This window comes from Fringilla coelebs (assembly GCF_963513975.1).
Source record: "Fringilla coelebs genome assembly, chromosome: 23".
In the NCBI taxonomy this organism is placed as follows: Eukaryota; Metazoa; Chordata; class Aves; order Passeriformes; family Fringillidae; genus Fringilla; species Fringilla coelebs.
This window is the reverse complement of record NC_140049.1, coordinates 5,658,319-5,676,281: the sequence shown is the minus strand read 5'-3', so window position 1 is coordinate 5,676,281 and position 17,963 is coordinate 5,658,319. Positions and strand designations below refer to the sequence as shown.

The 17,963-nt window shown below is 51.4% G+C and overlaps 1 protein-coding gene across 1 annotated transcript in view; it reads right to left on the bottom strand.

Moving 5' to 3' along the window:
- Nucleotides 1-14,392: 14,392 nt before the first annotated feature.
- The window catches only part of LGR6 (leucine rich repeat containing G protein-coupled receptor 6), a 163,247-nt gene continuing 159,676 nt past the window's right edge, over nucleotides 14,393-17,963 (bottom strand). The window contains exon 18 of the mRNA XM_084220828.1: nucleotides 14,393-16,798. Coding sequence (XP_084076954.1) covers nucleotides 15,561-16,798 — 1,238 coding nt within the window. The 3' untranslated portion in view covers nucleotides 14,393-15,560. The remainder of the gene's footprint in view (nucleotides 16,799-17,963) is intronic.

Genomic DNA, 17,963 nt, shown 5'->3' with positions numbered 1-17,963 from the left:
GGGAGAATCTTTATCCTTGATGGGCTCAGAACTTACCAGGAGCAGGTGCTGAGCAGCCTGTTCTGGCCTTGGGGTTTCCTAGCTATGGGGAGGGTATTAGACTGGAGTCCTCCAAAGGGCTAGTCTGACCAAAGTTGTTTTAGATTTCTTTTATATCTCTGCATAAAGGGTTCTATTTGAGTTTAATCTAAACATCCTATTGAGGACCATAAATGTTCCAGTATTTATTTTGTATGTAGGTTCTGTATATTATATTATATTATATTATATTATATTATATTATATTATATTATATTATATTACATTACATTACATTACATTATATTATATTATATTATATTATATTATATTATATTATATTATATTATATTATATTATATTATATTATATTATATTATATTATATTATGTTTTTTAATATTTAACTTTGCCCATTGTAGAAGCTTTACAAGATCCTTTGGACAGGCTGGTTGCTGGGACATCTGGGATAGTCTAAATTATTTCAAAATCATAAATTGCCACTAAGAGATGTTCTGTCTGGTACTGCTGTTTTCACTAACACGTTTTGCTTACAGGCTTTCTTTGCATAGGGATAGTGCTCCAAAATCCCTGTGTAGTTCACCAGAGCCAGGTGAAACTTCCTTTAGCTGTGTTTTGCAACCCTGAATGCTTTACAGTGTATTTTCTAAACGAGTCTGTGTTTTAGTTTGAGATAACAAGGCCCAGGGAATATGGAACTAGGTCAGTTCACATTTTATTTGTTCATTAACAAAAATGTCTGGATGGAAGTGAAATAAAACTGAAAAGGCAAATGTTTCTCTGCCTATACACCGTTGAAAAAGCTGATGCTTTGAGAATCTTGATGTCTGCAAAATTTTTCTCTAAAGACTTCTCTGTTGCTATTGGATTCTGGACACCTGCTTCCTCTAGACTAAAATGGTAATGCCCACCTTGTGTAGGTTTCATTAAGAAAGCCATAAGGGTTTTTCTTTTGCCTGTAGTATTGCAATGGACCTGTTATTGTGCTCTGAGTGATGGGGTTGTTGGGGTGGGAAATGGATGGGAGGCCTTTTATGCAGGAAAGGTTGCTGCCATCATGTGCTTTAAAGTTTTATTGGGCTATAGGCAGTAAAAGTCATAATTCTCCTATAAGCAATACCTCCTGTCCCTGAAATTCAGGTAAATAGGAGGTCACACTGAATAGGAACTCAACAGAAAATGAAGTTCCCCAACACTATGGATTGTCAGAAAATGAAGTTTCTTTTATTTTCTTTTTTTTTTTTCCTCTTTATTTTAACTCCTCAAGGTCCATCCCATGGAGGTGTGCACCCAGAGCCCCCACAGGCTTTGCCAGAAGGTTGAGCATGCCTGTCCTTGATGGCTGTCTTGCTTGTGAGGTTGGTCTGCAGGTCTGAGCCTCTCCTCTCTGATCCAAGGGAGTGAGAAAAGCTGCAGGAGGCTGTTAAATATACAAGGTGGGCATGACCATTACCCTGCACTCATGGGTATGGCCCTGAAATTCCCTGGGGTCCATATGAGCTGGCAGTATAATCTGGGAAGGGCCATGCAGCGTGTTCTGCAGTCACACTGGAGGCATTTCTGCTGGGGTGACAGTCTGGGCACAGGACTGAACATGGCCTGAGGGCAGCTTGAGTGTTCTCTGGCTGGGGAGAGGCAGGACCACATTGGAGAGGACAGCATTGCCCCCAGCGTGCTGGGAACTGTGTGTGTGCCCAGCCTGAGCTACCTGGGTGCCCTGAGTTAGCCAAGGTCCAATTTCTTTTCTTCTTTCCCTTTCAAATCTGGGAACTCTTCATCCTGCACTGGAATGGCCTGGACTCACTAAGGCTGTTTAGATGAATCTCATCCAGCACAGCAGTCTTTAGCTAACACTCTGTTCCTTGTGTCTGACTGAGCTCTAACTTCTGGTAAGTACTGCTGGTTTTATTTCCTTTTCAGAAACTTTCTTTGGAGCAAAAATGTCATATAAAAAAAAAAAAAGCACTTTCAGGTTGGAAGGACCTGTTTCTGGAAGGTGAACTGCATCTCACTCCATGGTGAGCACATGGGGAGGCAGCTGCAATTTCTGCTGTCATTTTGAGCATGTGGAAGGCATTTAGAGGTGAGGGTTGGATCCCTGGGCATGGTGTTTGGAACACAGACCCTCAGTTAAGCATGAAGCACTTTCTATGCTGATTTTTTCCTCTTTTTCACTTGGTTGATAAATTCACTTCACTATAAGCTCCCCAAGGCTTAGTTAACAGCAGTCATTAAAGACTGCTAGGAAGGAGGAAAACAGGCTTAGAGAATGTGTCTGTCCTCCTGATCACTGATGAGGCAATGACAGAGCAGGTGTTCAGGTGGAGGAAGCTGCTGCTAAGAGCTGGCAAAGAGATCCCTGAGCATGTGAGATGTCAGAAGCCAGGAGCAGGCACTTGAGGGAGGTAAGGCAGAAGCTTCATTTAATAGAGAAGGAAATACCTGCTGCCAGAGCTGCTGTCTAGAGGGGGGTAAGGTTCTGTGAGTCACCTGGGCCAGGGGATTTAGCATCTGTTCCTTGTGATCTGTACCACAGACCTCAAGGGCTTTCCTTCCCCAACACTTCTTCTTATGATGTGTCTTATGATGTGCCTCTCCAGACTCCTGTGCAGATGATCTTTATGGTCTCTTCCAACCCAAACTATGGGTTGGAAGAGACCATTCTATGCTTCTCTCTCTGCCCTCTCCCCTTGTACTGACTGCTAAAGATATCTGTAGCTGTCTGTGGATAAGGGAGATGTGGAGATGTGCAATGGCCTGTGCAGTACAACTTCTCTGATGCAAAGTCTTTCTGCTGTTTCTTGCTCACGTGGGAGGATGAGGAAGGTGGTGGTGTAGCATGTGTGGTGTCTGGCTGTGGCTTCCCAATTTTGTGTTCTGCTGTTTGAAGACTGGAATTTTCAGATAAACCCGCAAGAGAAGGGGCTTTACAAAAATCCTAACCTCGGTGCACCCATTCCATGGAGATCTGGGGGACAAGTGAGGGCTTCTGTGGGATGGGAGTAGAATCCACAGGACCAGGCTCCAGTTCAGCCTCAGGAGCAGCAATGCTGCCGTGACAGGATTGGCCTGGTGGAGAATCCACTCAGTGCCTGTGGCACTGGAGCTGCCCTGGAGCTGCAGGTTGACCTCTGGGGGCCAGAGCCCAAGGAAGGAAGCTGTGAGCTGCTGACCCTTTGCACACCAAAGGGCCCAGGCTTCTGTGGCCAGGCCAAGGACTTGGACACACAGACACATGGCAGGAGCCAAGGACCCCAGATTTTCCTGTCCTTAGAGTGTGACGGGATAAAACCTGTACAGGGTTTTCTTTGTTTGGGGTGCCTACTCAGAGGCCCCAGCTCAAGCTGTTAGTTTGTTATTTAGCTGTTGCATCATGATTAAATTCTTGTAAGGATCTGGACATTTGAGACTCTCATGGAATCTTCTGATGGGAAACACAGGATGGAGCTGGAAATCCGGAGTGACTTGGTGAGTGTGGGGATGCAGCTGCAGAGGAACCTCGGTCCCAGCTTGGGTGGTGGGACAGTGACAGCCAGAGTGGCTCCTGGATTTTGGGACAGGGCAGTTCCCTGACCAGGCCCAGCCTCTGTGTGTGCTCTCTTGGGAATTGCCATTCCCCCTCATTGGCCTTGTCAGCACGTCCCCATCCCTGCCTGTGCTCCCTGCAGAGCACACAGTGCCCCAGCCCAGCTGTCCTCATGGGCACAGATCTGCTCAGCCTTCTCCAGTAGTGCTCTGTGTCTTGGAAAGGCTTTGGAGCAGCCTCACAGCCTGCTCAAACCCCTCGTTCCCTGCAAGCCTCCAGGGCTCTGGGATGTTCCTTATTCACAGAATCACAGAATCATTGATGTTGGGAAACACTTCGATGTCATTGTGTCCAACCTGTGCCCAATCCCCTCCTTGTCACCCAGCCCAGATGTCCTGGATTGCAAGATAAGTGTGAATTCTGTCCCCATCTGTCAGAGCTGGGCAGTTCTCTGCTGTTCATGGGGCAGTTTTCTTTACCTCTCCCACACCCAACCCTCCCTCCAACAGATCTCTGCTGTCCATGGCCACTGAGTGTCCCTGCAGGGCTGATCAAATTCCATCATCCCATGGGGAGATGCTGTGCCCAGGGCAGGAGCCAAGCATTCCTACCTGGATACAATCTGCCCTGGAACAGCACAGCAGCCTCTGCCCCCTGCATTCCCAGAGGAGCAGCTTTCTCCTGCCCTGCATTCCCAGAGGGAGAGCAGGCCCATCTCCAGCAGCCCTGGAGCTGCAGAGGAAAACTCCCCCCTTGTGCAGGATCCTGCTGCAGCAGAACCACAGCTGGCACTGCAGGAGGGCTGAGCCCCCATGGGATGGGGCTGTGCCCCCACCCTGACACACAGGGGACAGGGACTGCTCTGACTCTGGCAGTGTTGTTTTGAATGACTGCATTTCTAGTTTTAATTTTCCTAGTAAAGAACTGTTATTCCTACTGCCATATCTTTGCCTGAGAGCCCCTTAATTTCAAAATTATAATAATTTAGAGGAGTCGGGGGAGTTACATTTTCCATTTCAAGGGAGGCTCCTGCCCTCCTTTAGCAGACACCTGGCTTTTCAAACCAAGACACTAGAGCGCTCAGTGCCATCTCCACATGTTCTTTGGACACCTTCAGGGATGGGGACTCCAAACCTCCCTGGGTGGCCCCTTCCAATGCTTAACAAATCTTTCAGGAAAGAAATCCCTCCTGATGTCCTGTTGCAGTAAGGTAGAAAAATTATAAAATAAAGGCCTCATAAAATCAGACCTGCTCAGCTGGATGGATGGCTGGCCTGTCATTTCTTCTAAATGAGCTAGCACTTGCAAGTTCCCATGTAAAAACAATCCTGGTGTGAACAGTTTGTTAACACAATAATCTATTCCTGGGTGAAAAAACCTGCATAAAGATTAAATCTTCATAAACATTAAATCCCATGAGAACCAATGAAGCAAATATGTAAACCATTTAAGAGCAGAGAGATTTGATGGACAAGTAAAATACCTTTTACTAACCAATAAAGTAATTGGTAAGAAAGCTCCTGACCAATTGGAGTCACACACGAGGTCGGTAAAACTGTATAAAAACCATTTATGTGGATAAAGAATAGGCTTCTTCCACCATGAAGAAAATGGAGTCTCACCTGATTTATTCTGATGTCCAACCTGAACCTCCCCTGGTGATCCAGCACCTCAATGTTTTTCATCAAGTGAAGGGCCCAGCCCTTGTCAGAAGAAAGAATTGGACTCTTCAAAGCTTTGCTCACTCAGCTCACACCGAATACCTTCAGATGTGCAGGGCAATTTTATTCCTCTTATAAGTGATTTTATTCTGTGTAGGGTGATGAGGGGTGTGTGTAGCAGGAATGGATTTCCAGAAACCAAGACTGAGCTTCCAGAGGAAGAAGTGATGTAGTAAAGACAGAGAGATGGGGATGAATGGAGGGTTTTAACAGCCAGGCAGTCATGGCAAGGCAGGGGAAGGTAAGCCAGGCCCAGGAAATGGAATCTGCTTTGCCTTAATGGGTCTTTTCCCTTTGTCCCAAATGTAATTGTGCCTCTTGTGACATTGCCCTCACTGTCTTCCTCAAATGTCTCCAATGTGGTGACAAAATAAAATGTGAAATTCCACCTGTGGAATTTTCCAAAACATGAGTTTAAATAAAAGGAGGAGGAGGAAGGGGGAAAATAAAGGTCTAAATGTGAGAGTGGGAGAAGAAGAGGAGAGGTGGGTTAGCAGGGTTAGGCAAGGAAAATAATCCAGTTATTTTAATTGATTAACTCAATTGGCAAAATTGCAAGAGAAAACCAGAAGATTAAAAGCATAAAAGGCTTTTTTCCCCCTGAGGGCTTGCAGTAAAACAACTGCAGCGTTTTTGGTGCAATTGTTTTTTTGTTTGTTGCCTGGCTTCATGGGGCAGTACAGCAAAGGGGAGGAAGAGCCCAGCTGTGTAGGAGCCAGAACTTCTTCTGGGCACCCTTTGAACCTCAGTGGCAACCTTGGACTCAATTTACCATCTACTTCAGTATTAGAGTTGCTTTAGCTGTGCTGCTGAAGGCTGTAGTTTCCTGAACAGCTGATTTTGGGAAAACTTGTCATTGCCACCAAAACAACTCATCTGGTTCCTTCCTCCTCTCTTTGCCTGGTTCAGGAAAGCATCCATAGTGAAAGTGGCCCTTGTTGTCGAGAATAAACCTCAAACTTTTCCTAGGTGGTGTGGAATGGCTGCTGGATTTTATACCTGGACTGGCACCAATTCAGGATCAGCTCTTCCCACACACTGTGGGAACGTGGATGTAGAATGATGTTTTTTGAGAGGAGGAGCCAGTTTTTGCCTCTGCTTACCAAGTTCATGGCCCTTTGCTGTCTCTTCCAACTTCTAAAATGGACACTTCAGTTATAAGCGCTAAAATTGTTGTTTTTGTTATTATTATTATTCCCCAATGTTTGGGGTCAAGTCCTGTGCTTGGATGAGAACAACTGTGCATCTCCCTCTGCTTTCCTCCTGTGCCTCTGCAATGTGCTGGGGACCCCTGGACATGAGGCTGGGGGTGTGCTGGACAACAGGAGAATCAGGACCATGGGTCAAGTTCTGCAGGTTGGAAGATTTCTTTGTCTCTAAGGCTATCCCAGATTGCTGGATAAGGAAGGGAGACAATATCACAAAGAATCTAAACTCTCCCAGCAAAGAAAATGCTGTTACTAGGAGCAGGGGAAAATGTGAGATTACTTTGTAGATGGCTTTGCTGTCAACTTGATTTACACTTCAGGAAAATCATTTAATCGGTGTAAAGAAGTAGATCTTATAATATTTCTGTGATGTGAGTGGTTGGCCAGTCTCCTCTGGTTTTGGTTGTTGTTGATATGTCTCAGTCACTACCTTCAAACCCAGCACTGTGTTCCTTATGATGACCACATCTCCCATGTCCTATGGTGGGGCCTGCTCTTTATCTTGCATTTTATTTCAGAACACTTTGAAAAGGAATAAATAAAAATCAGATTCTGATTGTCCTGATGGTCACACTCCCCATGCCAATGATGTCATAAATGAATGAACAGTTCCTTAGCACTGTTGGAGTTCTTTGGCAGCCCAGCATTCCACTCTGTGAGTTTTGGGTGATGGAAACCACACTGAGAAATGAAAAGGTGGATTTGATTTTTTAATGCTCTTCATTCAGGCTACTCAAGGAAGCACCTGAGCTGCTGCTCCTCACTTCTGAAGGAAAAGGGATATCACCTGCTGCTTCTGAGCAATACCTGCCACAGGTGGGTAATGCAGGGCCCTCTGCATCCTCAGACCAAGTGAGGTGGGAGCTCTTGGAGATGCCCTTACACCTGACTCCATCAGAAAGGTGGCAGTACAAGAGCATCCCAAGGACTCTGTCACTGTGGCACGGGGGAGATGGATATTGTGGAGACAGATGGGCACAACAGCTCTCTCCCTTGGAGAGGCATCCTTTGAATGGGCTCTGATAAGATCATCTCAAACTCTCCTGGACTGAGAAATCCCTGTGGTCATGGTGAGTTCCCAGCATGCTTTGGAACCCCATGTAGATTTGTTGGCACTGACTGGTTTATCCCCTTTGTACCACCCCTGATTTCCCCCATAAAACCCCAGTTTCTGATCAGTTCAGCAGGGAGCTGTTGTCCCTGGCTCCTTTGCAGGGGGCTGGAATATAGGAACTCTCTGGAATAACCACAGGGTGCTCCTTCTCTTTGTCCCTGTGTTGGCCTGGGGACACCTTGCCAGGCAGAGCTGAAATCCCTGCTCAGAGCTGAGCTGGCTGCCCCTTGCTGAGGTTACCCTGTGGCTGAAGGACTGCCTGAGAGCCCTAGAAAGTTGTGGGACCTCTCTCTGGGAAGGTTGGGGTGTCCAGGTCGAGCTGTCAGACCCCCAACTGGCTGCCTCTACAGATTTGACCCATGTCCTGAATGTGCAGCTCCTGCTGCACCCACCTGCAGCAACATCCAAAGGGCAGAGTGTCCTCACTCTCTCTGGGTTGCTGTCTGTGCTTTCACACACACCTGTGGTCCTGGGGGGCCAAAGGAAGCTCACTCCTGAGTGAGCACTGCTGCTGGATTCCTTGAGGAGCTGCAGAAAGGGCAATCACAGTGAATATCTGGGGAAGAGAAGAGGCAGCTGCAGCATCCCCAGCTCCCCCCATCCCTCGCTGCACACTGAGGCTTTACAAGCAGTCAGATGATCCTGGGCATCTGTTTCCATTCATAAATAGATGCCAGAGTGCTTCAGAAAACATCTCTCAGCATCCTTAAGCACTGTGTACTGCTGACACCTGTGCCCTGGGAGCCCTTTAGGACAGGAATTGTGACCATTACCCATTGCCCTTCCCCACACAAACCTTAATTCTTTCAGCCTGTATGTCTTGGGAGCGGGGTTGGTCACAGAAGAGGTTGAGATGTTTGACTTAGTTTGTGACTGACCAGTATTTGAGTTTTCTTCTTCCTCACAGCTGCAGGGAAGTTACTCCACTTCTGAGGCATTCAGGAAGCTGGAGCTTTTTGCAATTTTCCAGGTTGGCTTTTCACACTGGGAGCTCAGCTTTTCCTGTGATTTTTCCTAAGTGTCCACTTGACAATTGTATGTACAATGTCATCCTCAATACATCTGAAGAGAAGATGCAAGGCCTGGAGTTTGCTGTATGCCTGGGATCTCAGATGGAGAGAGCTTTCACACACTTTGCTTTCATCCAAGGTCTAAGAAATCTCTGAGCAGAATATTTCCAGGAATACTTCTGCTTCCCAACAGATTCCTTCCCAGAACAGGTGAGTGTACTGGCCAGAGGAATCAGAGCAGACTGTTAACCCTTTAGTGCCTTCCAGTCCTGCTTCCTCTGCACCATGCTCCTGGCTATCACCTCTCAAAGTGGTGCCTCCACCTCCTCTGCCTATGGGAAACATCCAGCTGAAGCAAGGCAGATTTCAGATGGATGTGTGGCTTTAGCCCTGGTGTCCCCACTTACTGAAGGCTCTGGGAGAGCCAGCTCTTGGCTGCAGCAGGGCCATGTGGCCTTACCCAGCACAGGACACCACGAGGTTCTCGCTCCATGCCCTTCCCTGGCTCGCAGCTCTCTTTGGGTCCAACCCTGTGTCATTTGTAGCTGAGCCCTCTGTGAGAACATCCACCAGATCTCGTTTTTTCCTGTGCCAGTCTGCCCATCTTTGACTGTTTCACCTTGGAACTCTGACAGAGGCCATGGAGTGGAGCAGATACAAGGGTAGCCTCCACCCCGGGCAGTACAGATTGAAGATCACAGTGCCTTTCACTTGGAGAACAAAAGCTGATATATTTGATCCTTGTGATGCTTCTGCTCTGGACTACACCAACCAGCAGCCCTTTCCTGGGTCTGGGATGGAAGGAAGAGGTGTGTGGGGATTCGGGGCTGGGAGCACAGTGTCCATATGGAGAAAAGTTGGGTCTGGATGGTGGGGAAAAGATCCCAGCAGGAATTACAGCTAACAAAATATTCACACATAAAAAGCTGAGATGAAATGCCTCAGTTTTGCTTCTAGGAGTTCAAACCAGCAAGTTTTGTGTGAACAAGAGTCTGGAAGTTGTCATCAGGCCTGGGACAGTAATGGAAGAGGTTGTCTGAGAAAGTGAACGTGGTTTTGTGTCACTGGAGAGCAGGAACAAGGTAGCTGGTAGCTCAGGTATCACCTGCAACTGCTGAGGTCACCTGCCAGACCTGATGTGTGGTCCACCCCAGTCTTGAAGATGGGCTTGCATTCTCCAAAATGTCTGTTTTCCTCTGGCCCAAGGAGGCCAGTACCAGGCACTGCCACCCCATGCAGTTTTTTCCTCATCTCTCGCATGCCCGTGGCCACGGCCATGCTGCCACCCCAAACGTTCCCAACCACGGCCCAGACTTACAGAAATCCCAATGTTGGTGTGAAAAACAATGAGATTGAAAAACAATACCGTGGGGTGCCTGCTCTGCTGGCTTTGTTTCAGAGGAGCTGCACGTCTCCAGGCAGGAGGGCTGGACGAGGGGAGAGCGGACATCTGAGCGTGCCTCCACATTGTCCTGCTACACAATGCTTCCGGCTCCCTCAGGGCCAAAATCCTCCCCACACACGCCATGTCCCCCTCAGGGTGTCCTGGCAGCGCCTTGCTGACGTGCAGGGGAAACCTCAAAGGTGCCCAGCCCTGACAATGGCTTCCAGAGCAGTTGTGTCTGTCACCCTGCCACCCCAATGCTGCTCCTCAGCCAAAATGCAGCCCACATGGCCTCAGCCTCCTTCTTGTTCAGCTTGTCCCAGCACCTCAGGGCCCTCCTGCCACTTGGGCTGTTGCAGTGTGTCCCCATCAGCTCAGAACTGTGGCATTATCACATTGGGACTCCCAGCCTTGCTCAACTTAAAATCATGGAATATGAATGATTTGGGTCAGAAAGGACCTTAAAACTCAACTTATTCCACCTCCTGCCATGGCAGGGACACCTTCCACTAGCCCAGGCTGCTCCAAGCCCTGTCCAGCCTGGCCTTGGACTCTTCCAGGGATCCAGGGGCAGCCCCAGCTTCTCTGGGCTCTGTGCCAGGGCCTGCCCACCCTGCCAGGGAACAACTCCTTCCCAATATCCCACCTATCCCTGCCCTCTGGGAGCCATTCCCCTTGTCCTGCTACTCAAGATCCTTGTTGAAAGTCCTTCTCCTCCTCTCCTGGAGCTCCTTCAGGCCCTGGCAGGGGCTCTGAGCTCTCCCTGGAGCCTTTTCTTCTCCAGGTGAGCCCCCCCAGCTCTCCTGGCCTGGCCCCAGAGCAGAGGGGCTCCAGCCCTGGAGCAGCTCCGTGGCCTCCTCTGAAGCTGCTTCCCCAGCTCCACATCTGCCTTGTGCTGGTGGCCCAAGAGGTGGAGGCAGCTGCAGGTGGGGTCTCACCTGACCAGAGCAGAGGGGAGGCAGAAGAGCAGCCTCATGAGCTCTTGCTGGTGGAGGATGGGGAGCAGAACTTCCCTGGGTTCTCCTTGCTGAAGTCATTTCACACCTGTGCTGGGGCCAGAAATGGTGACACAGTCTAAGCTGAGTCCTGCTTGTGTGGCACTGGCTAATCCAGGTGGGATGTGTGCCTGCAGAGCCCAGGTAACCCCAGGTACCTCAGGGGGCTGAGCTGCCCAAAGGTGGGCAGGGTGGCACCAGTGAGGGCCCAGCAGCTGCTAGGAAGGGAGATGGAGTGGGGTAGGATTGCTTTGATTTTTAAATTTTTAAAAAATAATTGTTGAACTTAGTGCTTGGTGGAGTGGAAAGACGCGTACACTGTTAGAGATGTGGGGAAAGGCACTTCAGTGAGCATTGTCCAGGGGGCTCATGCTCAGGATTTATGGCCTGCAGCAGAAATGGAAAGGTGCTGCTCTCTGTTTCCTGCACATCTGCAGATCCATAACCTTTCACTGTTTCTTGGGCACCTCTTTGGTGAGTACAGGATGTGATCTGTGGTTTTGCTCCCTCCTTCCCCTTAGCCACCCTGCAAGGAGCACAGCTCAGGCTGTGTTTGCTGCCATGGGCTCTGAGGGGCTGCTGTGGCCTGGGGAGCAGAGGGGGCAGAGGGGGCAGATCCCTGCTCCACAGCCAGCTTGAGCTCAGCTAAATTCCCCTGTGCAGCAACAATGTGTGGGAGGGCTCTGTGCCCATGGGAGCTGGGTAAGAGGATCCTGGCTGGTGCACTGTGCAGTGCTCCAAGTAGCTTTCTCTGAGGATGACAATTCTTGAGTTGCCCGGAGATGGGCACTGGCTTTCAGAGGCAACTGAGCTTCCCTGGACGGAGCCAAGGGACTCTTGATGGGAAAAGGCTCCTCACTGAGCAGTGAGGCAAAGCTCCTGTGCTTTGCAGCGTGTCTGCCTTTGGGTGATCTGGTGCTCCCTCAGTCCCTCCTTCCCCAGAGGTGCCCTGCAGCCTGTCCTTGGCTCACTGGGGACACCCTCCAGGCTTGTGCCTGGAGATGGCAGTGAGGCAGAAGAAGGGTGCAGGGGGGATGCTGGGTGAGCTGAAGTTATGGCCAGCACATCCATGGGCAGCATGTGCTGTGGAGGCTCTGAGAGATGAGTGAGGTGCTGTGGGTCTCAGTTTGGCTGGCCTGGGCTGGGCTCTGGCACAGACAGGACCTGCAGGGCTGCTGGCCTGTACTTCACCTGGGAGAAGAGGGTGTGGGAAGTGCCCTGTTGGTCAAGGAGCCCCCACAACCCAGAGAGCTTTTATGCAGACCCACAGTGGACTTTTCCACAGCTTCCTGGGGAAATAGTTCATGGGAAGGGCAGTGCTTTCACCTGTATCAACCCTGTCGTTATCTCAGGGTCTTCCTGGGCTGGGCTCTCTCAGATGCTCTCCCTCCCTTCATCCAGTTCCCGAGTGCTGAGCCTGAGCCCTGGAAGGTGACTGTGCCAGCCTTGGCCTGACGCCCTGTCCTCTGCCTTCAGTGCCACCAAGGGTGTCTGTGACTTTGCCATTGCTGTCCCCACCAGTGGCCACCACCTGAGACACTTACCAGGCTGAAACTGTACAGAGACCCTTTGGATGAGGGCTGTAACTCGTGTAATCCCAAAAGGAAGCTGTTGCCTCTACCCCAACAGCCTCTCCAGCCTGACATGTTCAGGAGTGTGCACAAGCTCTGACAGTTTGGGAGCCCCATGTACCTGCTGGGGACTCCATTTCTGCCACAGTGGCTGTGCAGCATCATGCTGCTCTTGTCCACAGTGCTGCTCAGCTCCTGCTGCCATCCTGAGGAAGAGCTGTCCCCTGATGGCCCAGTGCCCTTGGAGAACTCACATGTCCCTCTGCTGGGGACAGCTCTGCCCTGTGTGCATTTGGGTACCTCTGTGACTGCTTGGAGATATCCCAGCAGCAGTGCAGGGCAGGGGATTTCAGGCAAGTTTCAGGAGTGTTGCAGTTATTCTGTGACTTGTAATGATGCTCTTTGTGTCAGTGACAGTGGGGTTTATTTTAGGCTGTCTTCCGATTCGAGATTTCTTTATGGAGTAAGGATATGTGCTGGGGAATTTGAGTTTGTGCTGGGGATCACAGGATTGTCCTGGATGGGAATCGACCCTAAAGCTCATCCAGCCCCATGCCTGCCATGGCAGGGACACCTTCCACTGCCCCAGGCTGCTGGGACAGGATGGGGCAGGGACACCTTCCACTGCCCCATCCATCCTGGCCTGGGACACTTTCAGGGATGGGGCAGCCACAGCTGCTCTGGGCACCCGGTGCCAGGGCATTACCACCCTCAAGCCAAGAATTCCTTCCCAATATCTAATCAAACCTCCTCCCTGTCAGTTTGAAGCCATTCCCCTTGTCCTGTGACTCCGGGCCCTCTAAACAGTCTCTCTCCATCTTTTTGGCAGGCTCCCTTCAGGTCCTGGAAGGCCCCAATTAGGTCACCCCAGAGCTGCTTTTCTCCAGGCTGAGCAATCTCAATTCTTTCAACCTTTCCCCATGCTTCATCTCGATAATCAACTTTGTAGCCCTCCTCTGGACTAGCTCCAGGAGGTTGATCCCACTTCCAAAGGAGCATTTTGTTTCTGATAATTGACCTAGGATGAGTCTTTCCCTGAGCTGTGCATGTGAGCAGCCCTAAGGACATGGAAGAAAATGGCTCTGTGTTAATGAGGCAAACATGAAAACAGATTTTGAGCATGTGTAGGATATCAGAGGTCTCACAACAGGCCATGTTTTTCACATTCCCACCTGAAGGTTGTAGCAGAGCTTTGGATTTTATGACTAAATTTGGGGGTCCCACCCTCTTCTCTAATCCTTGGATCTTGTTCCTCTGATTTCTTGGTATCTCTCAAGTGTTTTGTCTCGAGATAAGGCCACAGGCCTGAGGTGCAGAGGAGGGAAGCAGAGCCAGGTTCTGTCTGGTGAATCTGGCTCTGCACAGACCCTGTTAAATGATGTCCTTACACTTCGATGCCGCAGACTCTGTCCTGGTCATGAACTCAAAGCCCTGAGCAGCAGATCCCAGGGTACAGCTCACAGGAGTCTGGTCCACAGGACCTGGAGAGGCACCTGGTGCCACATTTCTGCTGCATAAAGATGGGTGATTTGGCTCTTCCCTCCTGAGAGCAGGGGTGGGGAGGGTGGTGCCAGCTCACATTGACGCAACGCAATTTCCCAGCTCTCACTCGGGCGGTGCAGACAACACCCAAGGCACAGCAGCTGCCAAGGGAGCCACCAAGGGGCTCCTCACGTGAAAGAGGACAGAAACCAGCCACTGGTCAGCAACAGGGCTCATTTATTGTCTCATGGAAATGAGTGACAAACAGCTGCAGTAACGTCAGCAGAACCAAAGCTTTGCCCAGGCCTGAGCTCTGAGCAGGGCTCCCTGCTGCACTGGGTGGCACTGGGAGGGTTTGTGATGGAGTCAGTGGATTTGGGTGATCCCTGAGCTGCAGGGAGTGGATTTGAGGCTGTTCCCAGCGGCCTGTGTCCTCCTGATGCCACCATCCCACAATGCTGATTCCTGTTTCCTCCTGCTACACCAGCTGCCTGCCCTTAAAACAGGAGAAGGCACATGCAGTCCCCAAAAATGGCTCACCTGTGTGTGGGACATACCCAGAACCAAGAGCCTCTTCAGGAGTGAGGTCTGGGGGCAATGAGGCAGCAGCCAGACCCCATTTTCACCATGTCTGACCAGGAGCCAGGTGGCTACAGACAGGAGTGCCCCAGGTGTGCTGTGCTGTTTGAAGAGGGGTGGAGGGGGCCTGCTGTGCCCTTGGGTGCCTTGGCTCAGGGCTGCTGGGTGACCTCAGGCAGAGCACATGGGCTCTTCTGGGAACTGTTTGGGTTTGGCTGCTGTGGGTTTCAGAGACCCCTTGTGAGACACTGTGGGTCAGATTGAAAGACTGAGCATCCCCAGCTCCTGCTCTTGGCTGGAAGTGAGGGTTGTGTCCAACCCATGAGGCTCCCAGTGAATGAGCGGGGATTCCCAAAGTAGAGGCATCCAAAACTCAGGTGTACACATGGATACGCTGCTTTTGGTGGTGTGAGACCGACACCAGCCCGTTTCCAGGGGTGTGTGGGACCTGCAGAGAGCCCTAGAGGACAAGGCCTGGGGTTCCTGTGGGGGCCATGTCATTGCAGGTGGCCGTTTCCAGGGGTTGCCACAGAGCCATGGCTTTGGCCAAAAGGTCTCTGCCTTGGGAAGACAAGCTTGGCTTTGCTGCAGGCTCCTCCTGGCTGCTGATGCTGCAGGGTGGGCAGGAGGAGGTTTCCCTGACCCACTTCCTGAGCCAGTGGAGCTCTCTCCCAGGCTGTTCCTAGCAGAAGTGAGACTCACACAGGGATTGTCTCCTCCCATGGCCAGCCCTGAGTGTCTGGAGCTCCATCAGAGCCCTTCTAGGCCAGGGGCAGCCGGCAGAGCGGTGCCTGTTGCCCGGGCAGGTGTGATGGGGATGAGGGTAGACAGGTCATGCTGGTGCTTTTCAGGGAGCCGTTTGTGTCACCTTGCTGGCCCCTGGGCACTGGTGTTGGGCTGTGGGGCCGTTCCCACGGCTGCTCCCAGGAGGGTTATAAGTGAGATGTGTAGGGCGGCGTGGGTGGGGAGGGGAAGAAGGTTATCCGGAGGCTGCTGCCAGACAGATCCCGGCTCTCTGAAGTTATCAGCACCTCACTGTCATTGAGGCAGGGACAATGCTCAGAGCAGCCCCTCTCCTTGCCCCTGGTGCCCACCCTTTGCTGGCAGGGGATGAGCGTCATGGAGGGGAAGCTGTAGCTGTCAAGGATGGGGCGCACTCCCAGGGAATCGGGTGTCTCACACATGTGGTCGATGTCAGAGAAGTTCACCAGAGCCTGGGTGGAGTCATAGGAGCTTTTCTCCATGTCATCAGCCCTGCAGGACTGGGGGAAGCTGCCCTTGTCCTGCCCTTTCTGCCTCAGCAGGCGGAAGTCATCTCTGAAGTGGGGGTTGAAGAGCAGGTAGAGCAAGGGGTTGAGGCAGGCGGGCAGGGGCAGGACCACAAGGAAGACGGATTTGATGACCTCTGGGGTGATAAGGAAGAGATTGAGGGTGGAGGAGAAGGTGAGGAAGGCCACTGGGCAGTAGAGGAGGCAGTTGGTGAAGATCAGCCAGGCCACATGCTTGACCATGGCGCAGTCCCAGACAGCGCTGAACTCCCCCTTCAGCAGGTTGCAGTAGAGCCGGATGTAGGTGCCGGTGATGGTCAGGAAGCAGAGCGTGTTTGTCATCACCAAGGCCACGGTGAAGCCCAGGGTGCTGGGTTTCCCCTCTGGGATGGGGTATGGGAGGCAGAGAGGGGATGCTCCGTATTCCCCAATGGAGAAGAGAGGCAGAACAGCAGCCACAGAGGACAGCACCAGGCAGCAACAGGCGGCGGCCTTGACCTTGCCTAGGGATGGGGACTTCCCATAGCCCCGCACGCAGGAGGCTGAGAGGCTGCACTGCACAGCAGCCAGGGTCAGCAGGAAGATGGCAGCCTGGGAGGCCAGCACGGACAGGAACCCTGTCACCCTGCAGCCCGCACCCGTCTCCCATCGGGCGCCGTAGCGGGCAAAGTGGCCGTAGGTGAGGGTGTCCACGAGGGCCAGCATGCTGCAGGAGATGCCCGTCAGCAGGTTGGCCCCAGCGATGGAGCCCACGAGGAACTTCACCGGGGACAGGTAGCTGGGGGAGGCAAAGACAGCCAGGATGACCAGCCCGTTGCAGAGCACCGAGACCAGAACGATGACCCAGACTGCCAGGCGGATGATCCAGCTCTCAAACAGGTGGTCACAGGGCTTGAAGGGACCTGGAAGACAAACCCCAAAGTTACACCCAGCAGGCACCAGTGGTGGCCAAGTCCCAGCCCTCTCCTGGCCCCACCAGCCACACGAGTGCCTTGGGCTGGCAAGGAAAACATGACGTTGTTCCCCCTCTTCTGCAGCTGCCTCTTGGCTCTCCCCTGTGCTCCTGACCCCACACTGGACTGCCTCTGGCACCCTCTCAGATCTTGTCTAGGGTGGGAAGAAGGTGCAGGGAGAGGTCAAAATGAAATGTCAGGAACAACAAACTGATCAGTGCTCCTAAAATGTAAGAAGGTTGTGACTGCAGACTGCCCAACACTCCTGGTGTCAGCCTGGATTTGGGCCCCTCTGCCATTACCTGCTCCTCCTCATGCTCCCCCTGGGAGCTGGTGGTGTGCAGATCTGCCAGGATGCTGCATCCTGCTCTGCCACTGCCAGCCTCTCTCTGTGCACTCAAGGTGGCTAAGAGGTGTCTGCACCTCTTCATTCACTCTGCATGAATGGGGATGAGCACCAGGAGGTGAAGTGTCTGGGTGAGAGGGAGGGAGCTGGGGCAGCAGGGAAAGGACAGAAGGGTCTGGGCAAGCAGAACATGGAAGGATGTCAGGAGAAAGAAAGAATAGAAGTGGATGGAGGGGGGAGTGAGTAAGGGAAGGTCATGGAGGGGTAAAAAGAGGACTGGTCTGGAAGCTGTTTGCCAAAGAAAAAAGAAGAAAGTGGGGAAAGAGAGAGTGGGCAATCGTTAAAAAAAATCCTCTGGGAAGGATTGGGATGTTTCAGTGAGTGGCTCAGCAAAAACAAAATCAGGGTGGTAGAAGTTTTAGGTGGTAGAGAGCAAAAAAATTAAGGGAAACGGAGAAAGCTTTTTCATTTTTAAGGAGGTGAAGCTCAGAGTGCCAGGCAGCAGGACATGCCCTCAGCTGAAATCTTACTCCTTTTGCAACAAACTCAGTGGAACAACTGGTAGAAAGGCTCTCCCTGTCAGTGTCCCACAGCAGGCTGGCTGGAACCAGACCTCTCCACCCTCCAGGTGTGCCTGTGTAGGACCCCACTGAGCTCTGAGCAGAGACAAAATCAGAAAGCAACTTCCTCGAGCCCCAACCAGCATTGCAGTCCAGTGCCTCCCTGCTCCCCCTTGCTCAGGAAACAGCAAAGTGTCCCTGCAGTTTG